This window comes from Cyanistes caeruleus, chromosome Z, assembly GCF_971803275.1.
Source record: "Cyanistes caeruleus chromosome Z, bCyaCae1.hap1.1, whole genome shotgun sequence".
In the NCBI taxonomy this organism is placed as follows: Eukaryota; Metazoa; Chordata; class Aves; order Passeriformes; family Paridae; genus Cyanistes; species Cyanistes caeruleus.
The window spans coordinates 19388140-19406244 of NC_141732.1; the positions used below are offsets into that span (position 1 = coordinate 19388140).

Sequence of the window (18105 nt, forward strand, 5' to 3'; positions counted from 1 at the left end):
CCTTTGTTTAGGTAAATTGAACATACTGATCTCAACAGCAGTGAAATGCAGAAAGTGTTCCAACTAGCTCACATTCACTATCTAGTAATTTAGTTATGATGAATTTCCTATACAAATGCACAGCGAAGCACAGATCTTTACGAATCTAAAATGCCAGCTGGTGCTTCAAATAGTTGCTTAATAGTGCCTACCAGCAAAACATTCAATGGAAGAAAGCAATCTGCTTGTTCTTTTAGAATCCATGTTTTAAAAAAAGACAAATAAGCATAAAAGAAATCTAAAAATCTGCAACCATATTTTCAAGATTAAGTTATTTTCATATATTCTTCCTTCAGGTACTTTTGAATGTCTCATGAGACCTTTTTCCTAATTTTCGTTAACATTTCATTCATTTATCTCATACTTTAATCAGACTTAAGACTTCAAGAATCTTTGCTGACTGGTTTCTACTATTTCAGATTCTTATTCTATCTCTTTCAGATATTGTTATAGCCATTTTGATTTTTAAACATAAATAAGGAACACAGCAGAAGAAGTCAGCAATTACAGCAGCAGTCCTTGAGACCCCATGACTTAATTCTGCTTTCAATTTTCACAGGGGATAAAACAGCTTCTCATCATAGGAGTAACTAAGTATGGCACCTGGCTAGCTGGCACCAGCTGGAGACACAGCCTTGCAGTCATTTAGGATTTTAGTGGACACTTAAGGAGCAACTTCAGTTATCTGAAGCATCACTATTGGCACTGAAAGACACAAATGCTTACACCATTTGTTAGTGATGCTCATTAAGGTACAGGATGACATTTCTGAAACTGTACACACTGCCAGTAAAAGCACTGTCATTCACTTATAAATGACTACTGAAAGCACCATAAAAATAATTTAGAAAAAACCCCAAAATAATAAAGGAATTAATTTGCTACAAAGTATAGAAAAAACAATACAATTCCAGTGCCAGCAGCATACACTTTGGAAGGATTAACAGCTTGATTTAGTGACTACTATTAGTACTGTGTTCCTCTTCCATTACTAGGCAACAGTCTACTGGGTTATGCTGTAGGGTTATACAAAAAGCATGTTGGAAATATTTTCTAGACATCCACAATTTAACAACTAGTATTTAATTTTGATATTAATCTCAAGTGACAGGCAGTATAAAAGAGCTATTTATAACCACTCTTAAAGAATTATTTATAGACTTCTAGTAAGTTTAATGAAAGAGCTAATTAGTATGAACAAGCATAAGTTACATAACACATTGGTGCTTTGTTCAGAACAATTGCATGATACGATGAAATACAACTGAAACAATAAGAGTTTATTCACATGTATCACTGCTCCAACAGATCTCCATTTCCCTCAAACACGCTACAAGGCAAGACACTAAAGCAATGGCTGAAAAACTTGCCATCCCTACAGTCACTGGATTTTGCCTACAGAAGTGAGATACTTTCTACAGGTAAAATAAATGGCATCTACCTCAGTGTTTCCTTACTATATCAGAACTGCTAAAAGATTTTTATATTTTTTCTAGGTATATATGAAGACTAGGTTTAAAACCTGCCTACTTAACATAGTTTCTCTTCATGAGATTTAGTTTCTGAGAGGCAGAAGTTCCTGTCCCTGTTTCTCGTTTAATTTAAGGCTGCTGCAAGAGTCCTCTGCTTTCATTCACATGACCATCTGCTCAGGGACACACAGAAAAACAACCTTCTGCTTACATGTCCAATTACTCGAAGCATTTAGAGTGCCACTGTCCACAGAGCCTTTGAATCTAGGAAGTCTTAAAGTTGTGTCACTTGTCCCTCATGCAGAAAGGCAACAAGTTAATCAGTTTCTCCATTTGCATGATAAGATGCTATTTTACCACTAAATGCAATCCAACAGTATATTTTTAATATATTAATTCATATTTCAGAACAATATGCTTCTTGCATCTCCTCCACTACATCTGAGATACATTAAAATGCTACTGATGAACAGAATACTTCATCCCAATTAGAATAAAGATTTGCCATAATGTCCTGGCTCTTTAAGCTAATCCCCTTATAGGACCAGGACTATACAAACACGCAGTCCATGTATGTACATTCACGAAACACAGACACAGATATTACACAACAGCATCAGTACCAGCAAACGCCTCAGTGCAACACAGAGAAACCTGTTGGTACATGTCATTGCTCCCCTTGCAATTACATTAAGCAATTTTTAAGACAAAAAAGCATTACATTCTCACTCCTCAGTTCTGTGATAAACCATTTCCCTTTGTGGTCATATAAAAGATATTCAGATTCAGTTTGACAGCAGCACAGAAAATAACTTAAAACCATGAAACTCCCACTGTGAAGAGACACAGACTTCTTAATGCCACGTTACTAAAGTGTGGTGACACCTCAAGTTTCTTCTATTGTGGCAGTGATGTACACAAATGATAAACACCGTATGCGTACTTCTGCCTGTAAACATGTCATACAGGACAAGAGGACACAGTTGTAAGCTGTGTCAGGGAATGTTTAGCTTTGTCATTAGGAAGTTCTTCATAGAAACAGCTATGGGGTATTGTCATAGGCTGCCCATGGAGGTAGTGGAATCACTGTCCCTGGAGGTGTTTACGGATAGACTGGACATGGCACTTAGGGTCATGGTCTAGTTGACAAGGCAGTGTTGGGTCATAGGTTGGACTTGATGACTTCAAAGATCTTTTCCAACCTAGATGATTACGTAGTAAAAATGTACACACATACTTGTTTAATTATTTCCAAAAACATCTTCATGTGGAAGATCCAAAAATCTCTCAATGGAATAAATCTGAACTAGGTTAGATTAGTTAGTAAATAGGTAATTAGGTTACCTAGCTTTCAAGTTCAAATAGTACAAGAGTACTCACTCATACTGCACGAGGAAAACTATTATTATTATTATTAAAATTATGCATCTGTTTAAATACGTACATAATATTCAACTTTCCTTTAAGGAAAGATGGTTATTTTTGAGACCCTGTTCCACCTAATAAAGTAAATTTGTACTGCACTTTATTTTGGATGATGCAACACTGCAAAGTGCAGCATCCATTATGATTTAAACCATAACCTGTACAGTTTTCCAAAAGACGAATCATGCCTCCTAATTTTGGTCAAAATAGCATCTGTTTTAGGCATCATGCACCTTGGTGGCTGCAGATGGCTTAGATTTACTTCAAGTTACCTATGTAGCTCAGCTGGGGAGCTAAATTTAGTTCCAGCTGGATAAACTTAAATAAAAGAACCTGCAGCTGTACTTGTGCTGGTTGCACTAAGCCAAAATCCCTATTGTTGAAGCTACAATACTCAGTGGAGAAGTTGATGTTTAATAATTAAACTGCCTTTACAACCATGACACTAATGAGAAAAGTATAGTATTACCATAGAAATTGAAGCAGAAAGACAAGATTTGGTGAAATGATTCCAGAGAGCTTCCCAGCAGATTTCCCAGCATGTTGGATTAGCATCCCTCCTGCAAAAAGTAACCCATTACCTATTAACAGAGGAGTCTTAATGCTACTGGAATCTAAAAACCAAATAGGTTTACCACAGGACAGGAAAAGTGCAGTGGAAAAATATTTTTGGAAGAAATTAAAAAAACCCTAAACACCAAAGAAAAAAACAGTTATTACATGATTAAGTTACTTATGATGAGGAGGAGTATTCTGACAGAAAAGTTCACACAGGCTGTCATCAGAAGCAGATCATGCAATTACATCACCTAACCCATAAAAACTACTTACCTTTTTTTCAAAGGCTCTTTTTTCCTACATTTCCTTAAAGCCCCAAGAATACTTCTGGAAGCACACATATATTTGCACATGTTCATAACAGAGCTTCCTTCACACACCAGTTCTTTTCTCACTCAGGTCTAAAGCCAAGGTAAATACTTATGTTTATCTTTTAGGCAAAAAAAATCGTAAGATTAGCTTAAGCCTATGGAATTGAAATTTACAAATATACTCCTAGCACTGAGTGATAACTGTCTTGAAAGCAAAGCAGGCATAAGCTCTGCCATTCACATTCTGTGCAGCAATCTGATTTCCTACTTTGGTCTGGCTGCTCAACATCAGCTGTGACCTTCAAATAAGCTCAGAAAGATCTGAGCATATAGAAACAGGAATTCAGGCAGATAAAAGCAGCCTGAAAATATAAGCAGATCTTCCAGTATGACAAATTTCTGTTTATATTATTCATAAAAATGTCCCAATCTTCAGGGTCCTAAATGTCTCATGAAACTTTAACTACCAAGGGATCATCTGAATCCTTGACTCCGCTGTTTGGTTCTTTTAAGGGTTTCTTTTTAAAATAGCAATGTAAGAATTATGAAAAAATCCCTTTTAAAGCTTGGGAGTTTTGCCTTAATTTTGTTTTTCTATGTGTTGACATTAAAAAACAAACAAAAAAGAAAATACACGAAAAGTGTTTCACGTTTGCACTTCCAATAAAGGGGAAGTAGTAATTAGTTACTATTATGAAAACATTATTTGCATATCACAATTCTGAGCTTTTTAACAACAAAAGCATTGTCACATTTGGAATCCTCTGACTGCATTTATCTGTACAAAAATGTGCAAAATATCTCTCATCTCTTCTAGCTTCTATTTCTTCCAGAAATTTCTTCCAGGATTTAATAATGCATACTACTGAAAGTTATTGCAGAATTTTTTATTTTCAGTTTTATCAGTATTGATATCTGCTTATTTCTCAGGCATAGTGTAGGTCATAAACTTATTTCAACTGGTTTTGGAATTTTTTTTTCCCAGCTATCTCATTCAAATCCTTCAGGAAAACCAGCAGGAGCTAGTCTAAAGCTGCACATAGGCCCTTCTCTCAACATGACTGGGTTTCTATCAATACTGCTTTTGCCCTCCCTGCTCTTCTTTCTTTGCACTTTTTTTTGTCAGGAATCTTGGTCTCACTTACTGTCAGGATTTCCTCTGCAGTTTATTGCTTTTCCTTATTATATCTTGTATACCTAAGACTTTCAAAGACAAAAATAACTCTTTGTGTTACATTAGCACACCATGAAAAGGTGACTCAGTTTGAACACAACCTGTCCCTAGTTCAGAAATTTCTGCATTGAAGCTTAGTAAAGACTTAGAACCAACTGTAAGTATTCATTAAAAAAAAAATCAAAGTTCTTTATTCTTGTTGGATTTGTCTTGCTAAATGACAACATGAAAGTATTATAGAGAGTTTGTACAGTTTGTACTTTAAAAAACAACCAAATTTATTATCTAAATTAAGGTCAGAAGCAGGTAGCAAGATATCAACTGTAAGAACATCTTCCAAGAACCACTCCAGCATCTCCTACACACATACTGTCCATAGTAGTTATGACATACAGTGGTAGAGTCCTTCTGCATCTATTACACACACAATTCAACATTACAGACTGTTCCCAACCAAAAATCGTATCTCCTTGAGGTACACATCATCTTTCCATGACCCTCTGGATTATCCACCAAGTGTACCCAGGTCCTTAAGCAAAAAAAAAATCCCATGGATGGGGGGCAGAACTAACGAGAACTTTTTTCCCTAACACAATTTTTATATGTACCATGGGGACTTTGTCCTCTCCTACGGTATGTGGAGGTTTTGATTGGGCAGAGGCAGCTCAAGTGATAATGCCTTCAATGTTAACTAATCAAACTGCCTTTGCCCAATGTAGGTCCAGCCTCCCCCTGCTTTCAGCGTGGTTTTTAACAGTCCATTGTATCATTCAGCTTTCCCATAGGGTGCTGCATGACAGGGAATATGATACCCACTCAATACCATGCTCTCTGGCCAATATGTCTCCGTGAAATGCTTTTAAAAATAGTTTCATTGTCCAACTCAGTTCTTTCTGAGGTGCCATGTCACCACAGGACTTGGTATTCAAACCCCAAGATGGTGTTCTAGGCAGTGGTGTAAGAGGGTACATCTCCAGCCGTCCAGAGGTTCTTTAAGACACTGCAAACACATAACAATTGCCTTGGCAGGTTTGTTTGGTGTATGACATAATTAATCTTTAATCCGCCAGGCCTCCTCATATTTATATTTCAACCATCATCCCCCTATACTACAGTGGCTTTGCCTGCTTGGCCCACTTGATTGCAGTGAATGTTTCACAGTTATGGATAACCTGGGACATAATGTCATTGTTAAGTACTGCTTCTCTCTGATAACCTGAGGCCCATCATGCAGGAAATAATTCACCCTTATGCTGCCATCCTGATCCACCTGAAACAGTTTAATCTTGGCAGCCAATCCACCTGTCCATTATTGGAATGCTTTTCAGTAGCCTCACTCCTGGGTATGTGCTGTGCATCTACTCCAAATACTTTTACAGACAGCTTCTCAACCTGGGTGGTGATGCCTCACCACAGTTCAGCAGCCCAGATGGGTTCACCTCTGTTCACCCATTAGTTGCTCTTTTTCCATTGGCTCAGCCACCCCCACAGTGCATTTACTGTCATCCACAAGCCAATGTAGAGGTAGAGCACTGGCCATTTTTCTCATTCAGTGGTATCTAAAGCCAGCTGGATGGCTTTCAGCTCTGCAACCTGACTTGATGAACACTATTCCACAGCAATGGAGCTCCATAGTTTCTGGGACTCACATTCAGGACTCCATAATGCAGCTTTCTATTTTCAATATACTCCTATAACAGAGCAGGAACCATCATGAAATAGAGCATTTCCATTTTCTGGCCATTGATTATGTGGTGGGGCATCCTCAGCATATGTCACCTTTTCCTCCTCCTGTCCTGATAATAATCCAAAATTATCACCTTTGGGCCAGTTCATTATAATTTCTACAATCCCTGAGTGATGAGCATTTTGTGTTGGAGCTCACTGGGTGGTCAGAGCAATCCACTTACTCCATGTAGTATCAGTGGCATGATTTGTGTAAGCGAATTCCCCTTTTAACATCCAGCCCACCCCCTGCATTCAGGGTGCCAGAAGGAGCCGTGCTTTGCCACGAATAACTTCTGAAGCAGCTCAAAACCCTTCAATAAACTGCAAGGATCTCATTTTTAGTTAGGGTTAGAAGGCCAGATCCTTTGTATCCCCGACTCCAGAAACCCAATGGTCACCCTTGAATCTCTGTGGGTCATTTTTACCAGAGATCCTAGAAGGACCACTCTCCCTGGCTGTGCTGTAGAGCATGTTCTTACATCTCGTTTACATCACAACAACCCCAGGGTGCCTGCAAGGCTACAAGTTGCAACCCTTCATGGGAACTGTCAGAAAATTAATTCTGTCTTTGGCCGAAACTAGGACAACTTGATACATTCTAATCCTGTTAATTCAATACATTACAAGATATATTATCCTAATTATAAAAAAAATCCCTTTTTTTTAACTGTGTAACAGGACTTCTATCCATCAGTTCATAAACCACTAAAATGATCCTTCAGGTCCATCCAACACAATCCACTCTGTGTATGATTTTATTTGCTCAAATGACTACACACAAAAGCAAACTAGTAACATCAAAGCAGAGCACAAAGGAAAAAGATTGCACACCATTCTTATTAATTACCTGACTTGATAAGACCTTGCCTTTGTCCTCATCAAAAGAGTCACTCACGTGAAACATGAGGTGCCTTTAAAACACAACTCTGTTGTGCCATATCTTGATTTCTCTTCCAGTAACATAAATACTATTAAAATACCATAAACTGACAGTCAGATGCTGACAGAGCACAAGAAACAGATTAGTACATCTCAAACTGCTGAAAGATTAATCTTTTATTAGAGATTAATACAATGAAAAATTGGGCAATGCAGAACATTCCTTAACAATATCTGATGTCTAATTAAGCTCTCGGAGAAACAAATAGCTTTGGTCAGCTGCAACAGCTATCTTATAAGAAACAAACTTTAGCAACAGCTTTTTAGTCCTGGTTGCTATTTCTATGTAATTTAACCATCTCCATGGTCTTCTCACCCAGCCTAAACACTTTTTCATCTACTCATTCCCTGGGTGTCATGACCATATCCCTAAAAGCAAGCATTCTTGTGTTTTCTAAAATATTGCCCTCTTAATTTTCAGAGTTATGCTGTTCTCAAAGCATGCTCCAAATACCTGAGTAAATTAGCTCTCCCCAACTCTTTCTGTCTTGTACTGGCATTATGTCAGGAAAAGGTAATTAATCCTTGACAGTCAGCAAATGTCTAGTTTTCAAGTATTCTCACCAGCTTCATCTTTCTCAGTGAAATTAAAGTAGCAATTAAGATCCTCTTGGGTGACATTATCTGTGTATCTTTTCATTGACATTTCAGCCTTTTGTCTTTTCTTGTTCTGTTTCCTTCTTTGGCTGGATCAATTACCTGTGACATACACCAACTGTAACAAACAAACCAAATTTTTCCCTTGTGTACCTTCACTGACTCACACGGCTTTAAACCAATTATATATTTTTTCTGATATAGGCAGAGAAACATACATGGTATGCCAGTCTGGTCTTCATTGGCCCTGCATTCCACTCCACATTTAATTCTAATTCCCCTCTCTTCAGGCTTCCTCACAGCTCTGTTTTCTACTCAATACAATTTCCTTTCTCTTTCCCAGCATCTCAGTACAAGACAATGCTCTTTGCTCTGAAAGTACAATGTCTTGCCATACAACCTAGCTCACTAAACTCCCCGTCTTTCTGCAGGTCCTCCTCTTTGGCCCACAGTTCACCCTCTTACATCAGCTTTACTGACTAATAGTTAACCTTTATTTGTAAGAACGGGAAAGAGTCTGTGTCTGGATGCATCTCCAGTTTTTCACTTCATCTTATCTCTCATAGTCTGTATTATATATTCTAGACCACTCTTTTCCAGTCCCTGCTTATTAATGAAACAAATAGCTCCATGTGTCATAAAATTAACAAAACTTGCTTTCATATGGCTAAGAAATTAGAGGTTGAGCAGCAGCCCTAGCCAGCCCCCATCTTCTCTCTTCAATAACCCTAGTGGTGTCCCACACCTCCAAGTTATTCACAGCCACTCACAGAACTGGAAACTTGAGGGAAGGGGGTAAGAACCTGTCCATTTTTTGCTTTAATGGATCAACCTGGACAAATTTTAAGAAGATTACAAAATTAGTTCTTATCAGATTTGTTGTTATGTTGCAAGAAAAACACACCGGGGAGAAGTGCCCACAGGAGTTCTCACTGTGGCAGTCAGACTGCAGCCTAGACATCCTTTAAATCAAGAACCCCTTCCCTAAGCCCTCTTCATGTTCACTGGTGATTCAATATGACATATGCCATGTTCTTTGCTTAAGACAGCGAAACACTTGTAGGGTCTCTATTACTGCGAATCAGAAAGAAGAAACAGGGATATTTCCCCCCTCCTGTTTTTCACTAAATTATTGTGATGTAAAACTTTTCATGCAAAGCTATGTCTCACATTAAAGAGAAAGGCCATGCTGGCACAGGCACTGTCAGATAAATTCACGCTCCAGCTGGTACAGAAAGAAAAATTAAAAGGGACAAGTAGAAAAACCCTTGCCTCACTGCCTTGGGCCATGGCATTCCACTCAGACACTGGAAGCCTTGTGAAGCATTGCTCCTGGAGTCTTGCTGTCATCTCCTGTCCAGGGGACACCCCAGGAGGCATCCATCACCATCATCTCAGTGCTTCAAGGATGCAGCACACACGTGGCTCTCAGCTACATGACGGTGCCTGGCTACCACATGGAAAGTTATGAAAAGTTTGGCTGAGGAAACCTGTCTCATAGTCTTTGGACAGTGGAGAAGGATAATGCATAATTGCACATGTTCATTTCTTTGTCCTAAAAACACACATTTACGCTTTATTTACTGTTTAAAAGAAACCTAAGTTTCCTGCCAATAAATACTTAAAATGCTCTTTCCAAAAAATATTCTCGGACAGCTCCAAGAAGTATTCAGTCTTCAGTAAAGAGCTAGGTTAGTATTCAGTGGTCAAATGTAATACGTATTGTTTGCATAAGACCACACTTCTCTTTGTGCAGCACTACTCAAACCAAGGTACTAATCCTATTCAATGCGACAGAAGCTTTATTCAATACTGAAAAAAACTAGGTCTCTGCTAGACTGTCCATGCCCAACGCAATAGTGCTATACCACATTTTAATGAGATCAGATTCAATTTAAATGGCTTGATTATGCCCAAAATTAAATTTCAAGATAAAATCTTACATTCAAAGTCTTCCCACCCACTAACTTATGCTTCTTTCTATTGATGACAACTGTATTATTTTGGCTTAAAAGCACAAAAAAATTGACTTGTGGGATTTTATTTCTCTTCACCATCTCCCTTAAAATATGTAATAGATCATTTTGTGTGCAGATTTGCTGAAAAATTCAAGAGTCTTGATCCAAAAGAGGCAGTAGCATCTGCTCGCTTTTTGTTTCAAGAAAATTGTACAAAGATTATAAAAGAAGTTGCAATTTCATGTTGATTTACTTTTAGGTAATTTAATCTCATTTTAATGATTCACATATACTTTTTTTGTATCTTTGGACATGTAAGGCCACAATAAAAGACAATGAAAATCCAGACACTGCTGAAAGTCTGTGCTACTGTGTCCTGGTTACAGAAAAAATGGAACGGAGCTTTTAATGCTGTTCAATCCATAACACACACATCATCACTGTGGTTGAAGGGGGAGTGGTCCCAGCAGGAAAAGCCAAGGAGCAGGAGGGGGAGTGCACCACATTGCCTGGCTCTCTCCAGTGAGAAGGTATGGGGATCAGCCATGTGGACCCAGCCCCTCTTCACCACTGTTCAGTTCCTTTCCCATTCCTGCGAGCTGTGGCTTTAAGATGTGGTGCTGAAGGACAGCAATGCAGAGTCCAAGCCAAGCACTCCAGGGAAAATTAGAAAAAAGGAGAGAGAAAAGGGGCGGCAGAGAGCCAATTTCAGCTGAGCCATTCAGACCCCAAACCCCTGCAGAGCCAAGTGACTGATGGCAGGGCCAGAGAAGGCTGTGCAGAACCCAACCACCTCAGTGGTCTGAGGCAGTAGCATGGTGCAGGATTCTGAGGGGTTTGCTTGCCCTACTTAGACTGAGCCAGGGGGATGAGAACATGAAACCACCAGAGTTCTCATGGCCATATTGCCTTTGTCTGGAGCACATACCAGGTACTGTCTATGGGAAGCATTTTTTCTTTTGTTCCCAGTGATAAACGCCCTTTTGTGGGTGGAACACCCTCTTTTAAAATACTTTTCTTGCTACTGATACTAGTGGTAATTGTGATTTTAGTAAATTGTTATTTTAACTCATAATCTCTTCTTATTGTCTCTCCACTGTCAGAAGGCACAGCGGGAAAGGGAACAGCTTGTTTGGAGTTTGGTTCCCTGCAGTTGTTAAAACCAGCACATGCTGTAAGTGCAACTTGGATTTGAAAAATGCAAGTTATTACAAACCCATGCTAACAGATGTGTAATCCCAAATGGTCAGAGGGGTGTAAAGGCCATGACTGAGGTTAGGCAGGGACCTCACTGTCCTGGGGTACAGCCTGTAGGCATGCAAGACTTGACTACTGAGGTACAGTGAACTGGAAACTCCAGCTGCTCACAGCAGAAGGTACTTACTCTGTTAACAGATCACTGAAGAGTACCAGACATACTTGAAGATAATCAACAATGCTTTATAGTTGGAGTATTACTTCCCCAAGTATCCTGTAACTCAGTGAAGCTGGTGAATTAAACTAGATTTAATAACCCAAGTGAGATTATACTTTAGTGTTGATAAAAGCAGTGAATGTGCTTATTATGGAATGACAAAGAAGCTATTCTGTTTTAGATCATCCCAACACAATCAGGAGCTCTGCAAACTTCACCAACACACAAACAAGCTTTTTTTATTATCAAAACCAGCATATCTGGTATCCAGGCACAGCCCAAATTAATACTAGAGAACACTTGGAAGAATCAGTCATAATCCTGCTGATTTAAAACAAGTGTTAGGCTAACTTGATTTGGTATAGCAGTATGCTAATGCTTTGACTTTAGCTTGATCTAAGCAAGAGTAATGCCCTCACAACTAAAAAGCACTTGACATGTTTTGTAAATAAACATTTACAATTCTTTACTAAACACAACAGCAGAACAACGCTGAAGAAAGTCACACATTATCATATTGCTAGATGCAGCAGTCTTTAAAGCAGAGTAATGTCCTGTCATCTCAAACAACAGTACTTAAATACTTAAAATGTGCAATACATTCTTGTGAGATGCGTTTGGGGAGGAAGATGCAAGAAAATGCCCACTTTATACACACTTGTCACAATAACCCCACCTCAATAAGCAATGATCTAAACCTTTAACAAGCATTATACAAGAGGTAACTACAGTAGTTTCCAGTCAGGCCAGTGATTATAAACAAAGGAACCCCATGATATAAAGTTAAGTCTAGCTCTCATATTTGTGAAGACAAACTCCTTTCAATCCTGGAAAGGGACATTAAAGTAACCCTGACTTCAAGGTAGACTTGCAAATCGCTGCAGAACTACTATCACTCTTCATTAACGTAGGTTCTGCTCTGGCAGCAGTTAAATGCATTTATACAGCATATTTTTGTCAACACAGAGAGCATGCCTTTTACTTCAGCTACTCATTTCTCCCTGATTATGAGATAGGACAATTTATAATAATATGCATTAGTCATAAATGAAAAACATGGATGATTGCTTAGAATTACAGAAGATCCAAAAATACTCATATGTTTTTGCACTTTCCTTGCAGTAAATTGATTCCAAGATTCAGCAGCCCCTATCAACAATAGCTTCACCATGTAATTTTAAAACTGACAGTTGGAAGAGTTACGGCTTTGTTTACTGCCTTCTCCCAAAAACCAGGACAATGGTCTTGCAGACTGAACTAACAGCTGCATGAGACAGTACCCAGTGTGTAGGTGCCAAATAATTACCTACCATCAATAGATGTACTAGTGTGTGTACTAGTGGTCGTCGTTTGTGCGTCTTGCAGAAGTCAAAAGGCATAGTAATTAAAATCTGGCTAACCAAACAAGGAAAAAAGCCGAGGTTACCTGAGGAAAAGCCGTGCTGCATGTGTTAAGAGCAGACATCAGCAGAGACGGCCCTCAGAGACGTGCGAGGCGGCCACTGGGGAAAGGCGTGAGAGCGAGGGAAGCCTAACTCCAGCCTCCGAGACACCTTTCCTCTACATGGTTTATGCAATGAAGGTCTGAGGGAGGTCGCTCCTGCAGCGGAGCAGGAGCACGGCTGGCAGAGGTGCTCCCAGGGTTCGGGCCCGCCACACCGCCTGTCACGGCGTGCCGGGGGAGTGCAGGGCTCCGACGCGGGATGCGGGCGGGACCCGAGCCGTTCCCCGCTTAGGCGAAAGGCACTCCTCAGTAGCGAGGGAGCGGGAGGAGAGCTGAGACTCAGCCGTGGCCGTCCTTCGCTTCCCCTCAGCTCCCTTCCCCAGCGGTCGCCCTCCCACCTCTCCTTACCTCAGCTCCCTTCCCACTTCCTCTCCCCTCCCCGGGGATTACCACCCCTCCCGCCCCTATACACAGAGGGGCAACGGGGCCGGCACTCACCGCGCTGCTTTCGCCGTCCTCCGTCCGCTGGTCCTGGATCCTGCCGGCGGCGGGCGAGCCCTGCAGCAGCTGCTCCAGGCAGGCGGTACTGGGCAGCGAGGAGCTCTTCTGGTGGGACAGGTGCGCCCCGGGCCGGCGCCCCTCCCTGCCGCCCGCCGGCCCCTCACAGCCGGCGGCGGGCTCCGGGCGGCGGCCGGGCGGCGGGCCCTTGCCTTGGGGAAGCAGGTGCTCCCGCAGGCGGCGCAGGGTGGAGCCGGACTCGCCGGTCGGCTCCAGCGGCTCGGCGGCCGAGCAGCATAGGTTGGGCTGGGAGGAAGAAAAGACGCGGTCTAGCACCTGCCGCCGCCGCTTGAAGCCGCTCCACTTGCCGCCGGGCTGGGGGTCCCCCTTGCCGCCGGCCGGCGGCGGGGCGAGGGGCTCCGCAGTGCGGCGCTCGGCTGCTGCCCGCCCGCCGCCGCTCCGGCCCTTGCCCCCCAGCTGCAGGTTCTTCCACAGCCGGGCCTGGAAGGAAACCGCCGGCTCTGGTTCGCTGGGCTTCTCCCCCGTGGTCAGTGGGGGCTCTTTGCCCGGCTCCATCCTTCTCCTCCTGCGACGGGGACGGCGGTGGCGGCGGCAGCAGCAGCAGCAGCAGCAGAGCCCGGCGAAGCCTGTCGCCCTCTCTCCGGTGCGGGGCGGGCCGAAGCGGAGCGGCGCCCGCTGCCGGAACGAGCGCAGGGCTCCGCCGCACCGCCCCCCGCTCAGCGTGGCGCGCCCGGGGGAGGATGGTGCTACTGCCGTGATGCTGAAGATACGGGAAGGACGTAGCTGGCACCCTGGCCTATCTGGGCAGAAAGTTTGCCACCCTAAGCCCACCACCACCTCGGGTGGTCCCCCGGCGGGCGGCGCGAAGCCTGGCCAAAAAAGTTACCGGCGAGGTGCAGGGGGAGCGGCGGCTCGCATATAGATAAGTGCAGTAATGCACGTGAGGACTTGGCGGGAGCGGGCTCGCCCTGCCCACCTCCCCACCTGTTTCCTGCGGAGGAGGCGTACGGGGTGCTGCGAGGGCGCACGCCCGCAGGCCGCGGCCGGCGGGGTGCGAGCGCCGAGATACCGCAGTCACCGTGGAGGCTGGAAACATCCAGATCCTTGGGTGAAGGTGGCCAGCAGGCATCATCCCCGACCCGCGGTAACTTTGTGGAGGGAAGGTTCAGTGGGATTTGCTCTCGCACGTACAGAAAGCGCTGAGGGAAATACGGGCCTCGTCACCGGCTCTGTCCTTCGGCGGCGGTGGGTACAGAATCAGAGCCCGGCCCGGCAAGGACCCGCCAGCTAAAGCGGGAGAAACCCCTCAGCTCGTCGGCTGTTCCCGTCTTTTATAAATTTTTTAAAAAGTTTTCTTTTGTAAGCTATACCTTTCTGCAGTGTAATTTCGGGCTTCATTTAAAAAGACACTTACAATGAAGGATTTGGCCTCCTATATTCAACTTCCCCAATAAAGTTTGCAAGCAGGTATTTGACACTCTAACTTTTGCTGAACAGATTATGAGGAAAATTAAAAGTACTGAGATAAATTGGGTGGTTCCAAATCATCAGGGCCTTGGGAATTCAATCCACAATATATAAGAAAACAGCCAAAACAACCTCTGAACCAGTGGAGGTTATTTTGAGGAGTCCTCCCAATTTAAGTGACACTTTAAGACCGGGAAAAAGCCAAAGATGGTCATAGAAAAAAGGAAAGGCAAAAAATTTTAAGATAGAAAATTATAAATATGACAAATGACTTTGATCCCTCTGAGTGAATCCAAATAATCAACTAAAAATAACCAAATAATCTAACTACCTGAAAGCAAAAGCCTCAGGTAGCAATGCTCAAATGGATCAAGGTCTGGAGGAAGCTTATGTGTTGAAATGTCTAAGTGGACATCTTTAAATCAAAGAAGGAATTCACTAAAATGAAGTTTTTAAAAGATTTGTTTTCTTGTAAATAATCAGTTTACTCAATGAGCATGAATCAAAAGAATAGTAAAATAATTTTGTTCACCAACTACACTGGGGAGAGTGAAAAAGGCTAAAAGTATTTGAACATATTTTTCTGCCTTGTGTTTGACTCTTTATTTCCACCTTACCCTTAAAACATGAAATAAGCAGGTTTTAAGATCAGTTTTCTGTTAAAGTGATGACTCTTCACAAAACTAATAGATACAAGAAGACTACAACAACATATTCAGGAGAATTTACTAAATATTCTGAACTGCTCTCATACCTTTAAATGACAGTTATTTTAACCAGTAATCACATTTTCTATTAAAAAAAAAAAACACAACAAAAAACCAAAAGACCACAAATCTGTTGTTTGTATAGACATATCCTCTTCAGCAGCTGATCTTGGAAGTACATGGAGGCTTCTAGTCTGGGGGGAGTGTAAACAAGCCTCTGTTTAGCTTGCACTGTGTTTTTATGACCCATGCATTGAGTGGTTCCAAGTAACATACTGACAGGCTTCCTAATTTTTTTTCCACAAAAGCCAGCAGAAACTTTCCTTACATTAAAATTTTGTCATTACCAAGTCTGTCTAACCTGCTTCCTTTTTATCCAGCCAGCAAGCAGATTTGCTTACAAAGAAAAGGGTCAATGTATCTTTGCCTGTTTATTTACAGAAACACTAATTGTCCTGGGGGCAAAATCTGTCTGCGCTGACAGCAAATGGCTGTGCTGAAACAGGCAGAGTGGGATTATTCTAAAATTAATTCAGATCAGGTCCCCATAAACAGTTTTACAACACTGTGAGTCATTCTGTACATTGAATTACCTGAGCTATATTCATTTGTTAAAGTTGAAAAAGAATTTGGCAGAAAGATCACAGCAAAACCTCAAGCCACATTCAAACAGAAATCTCAACATTTAACAAGAACATGACTTTAACACCTGTACAGAAGAGAACTATACTTCTAAATATACAGGTAAACCTTTATTAGCCTTATAAATAAGAATATCTGAAAATATTTCTTTATGCCACATTGCTTCAGTATTTTGAAAGCTAAAATAAAAGAGGACAACAGCAACAACAAAAAGAATAGTTTGGTATTCCAAACTGAAGCCTAAGGAGATGAAGAATGTCTTCTTTATTTCCAGCACATGAACTATACATGTCAAAAAGGAAGAACATTTTCTCAGGAAGGCAATTATCAGTGTCCTCAGAACTATATTTCATATATATATATGTATGTATGTCATTACTCTAAATAGTTTAATATAAATTATAAAACGAATGTACTACTCAAAGCTGGGCACTGTGCATTTTTGAAATAATTTTTTTTTCTAATATCTTTGCAGCCTATGACCCCAAGCCCCAAATTTCACCAGTGCTTTCGATCAAATAAAAATTTTTGGTTTGGTTTTGCTTATTTTTTGAAAAAGAAAGAATATACTTTATTTCTTCTGCTATTTAGGTCTACATATATATGTATCTGTATTTAGAAATATACTTAATTTTTTAGTTAAGTCCTCTGTTTGAAACACCTTTCCTTTCCCCATTATTCAGAATGCAGCAAAGATGGTAATGTTTTGAAATACATACCAGACATTTATGGGGATAGTATTTGTTTAAAGATGGCTTTAGCATCAAAGGCTGAGCATGATGATGGTATTCTCAGCCTGGAACCACATTTTAAACCCCATTTGATCTTTATTTTGCCTTGTCCTTTCTCAATGTTTCTTCAGCCTGAATTATCATGGATTTGTGTTTCCTTTTTTTTCATCTGAGTTATGTTTCAGATCTGTAACACAATTTTTAAGTACAGCCTTGAATGTTGTGTTTTGCTTGTTTTTTTCTCCACAATAACAATGGAACATTGGCATCCCACTAATGAAATTCAGGTCTTGGCATGATGAACAGTATTCCAGATGACTTCTCCCCAACCTGTTGTAAGCAACTTTCATATTATGAAGACAAACATATACTCTTTAACTCTTCTTCTCCATACTTATTTTTACCTGAAATGTTCTGAGTTTCATCATGAGACAGGAAATACAGTATAGAACATTGAAGCCAGAATAACTGAGAGCTTTAAAGTTTAAAAGTATTTAAACTATATCATATGATTTGAAGCTTCAGACAAACTTAGCTAGAAACAGTATTATAAATCCTATCTTCACCCACAAGTACACAATAATGAGTACATTTCTTCTTGGATTTTATACAGATAACTATGCTCCTGCCACATATGGCTCCTCTAATGTGATTAAACATAGCATCTTATAAATCCAATTGCAGCTTAGCTCTGCAAAATGCTTCATTGCCTTAGTGTAGTTTTGAGTATTTTTAACCAGATATTGATTTTCTTGGGGTGTAATAATGATAAGATTGATTCAGCCATTAATCTAGGATAGTGCAGGCTTCAAAATGTTTTCCTGAAGCAGGAGGACCTTTATAGGAAAGTACCATGAAGATTTTAAGTTGCACTGTTATGAAAAGTTGATTCAATTTACTGGAGTTTGATTTCCCTTCTTTTCATGTACCTCTTTGTCTCGAATATTTTAACCATATTGCTAGCTTTCTGCTCATGTTCT

General features: G+C 40.9%; 1 protein-coding gene across 2 annotated transcripts in view; it reads right to left on the reverse strand.

The window, feature by feature from the left end:
• The window catches only part of MCTP1 (multiple C2 and transmembrane domain containing 1), a 216889-nt gene extending 200711 nt beyond the window's left edge, over positions 1 to 16178 (reverse strand). For both annotated transcript variants that reach the window (XM_086869020.1, XM_086869019.1), the window contains exon 1: positions 13558 to 16178. In XM_086869020.1, the coding sequence (XP_086725146.1) occupies positions 13558 to 14133 (576 nt within the window). In that variant the 5' untranslated portion in view covers positions 14134 to 16178. The remainder of the gene's footprint in view (positions 1 to 13557) is intronic.
• Between the last annotated feature and the right edge of the window lie 1927 nt (positions 16179 to 18105).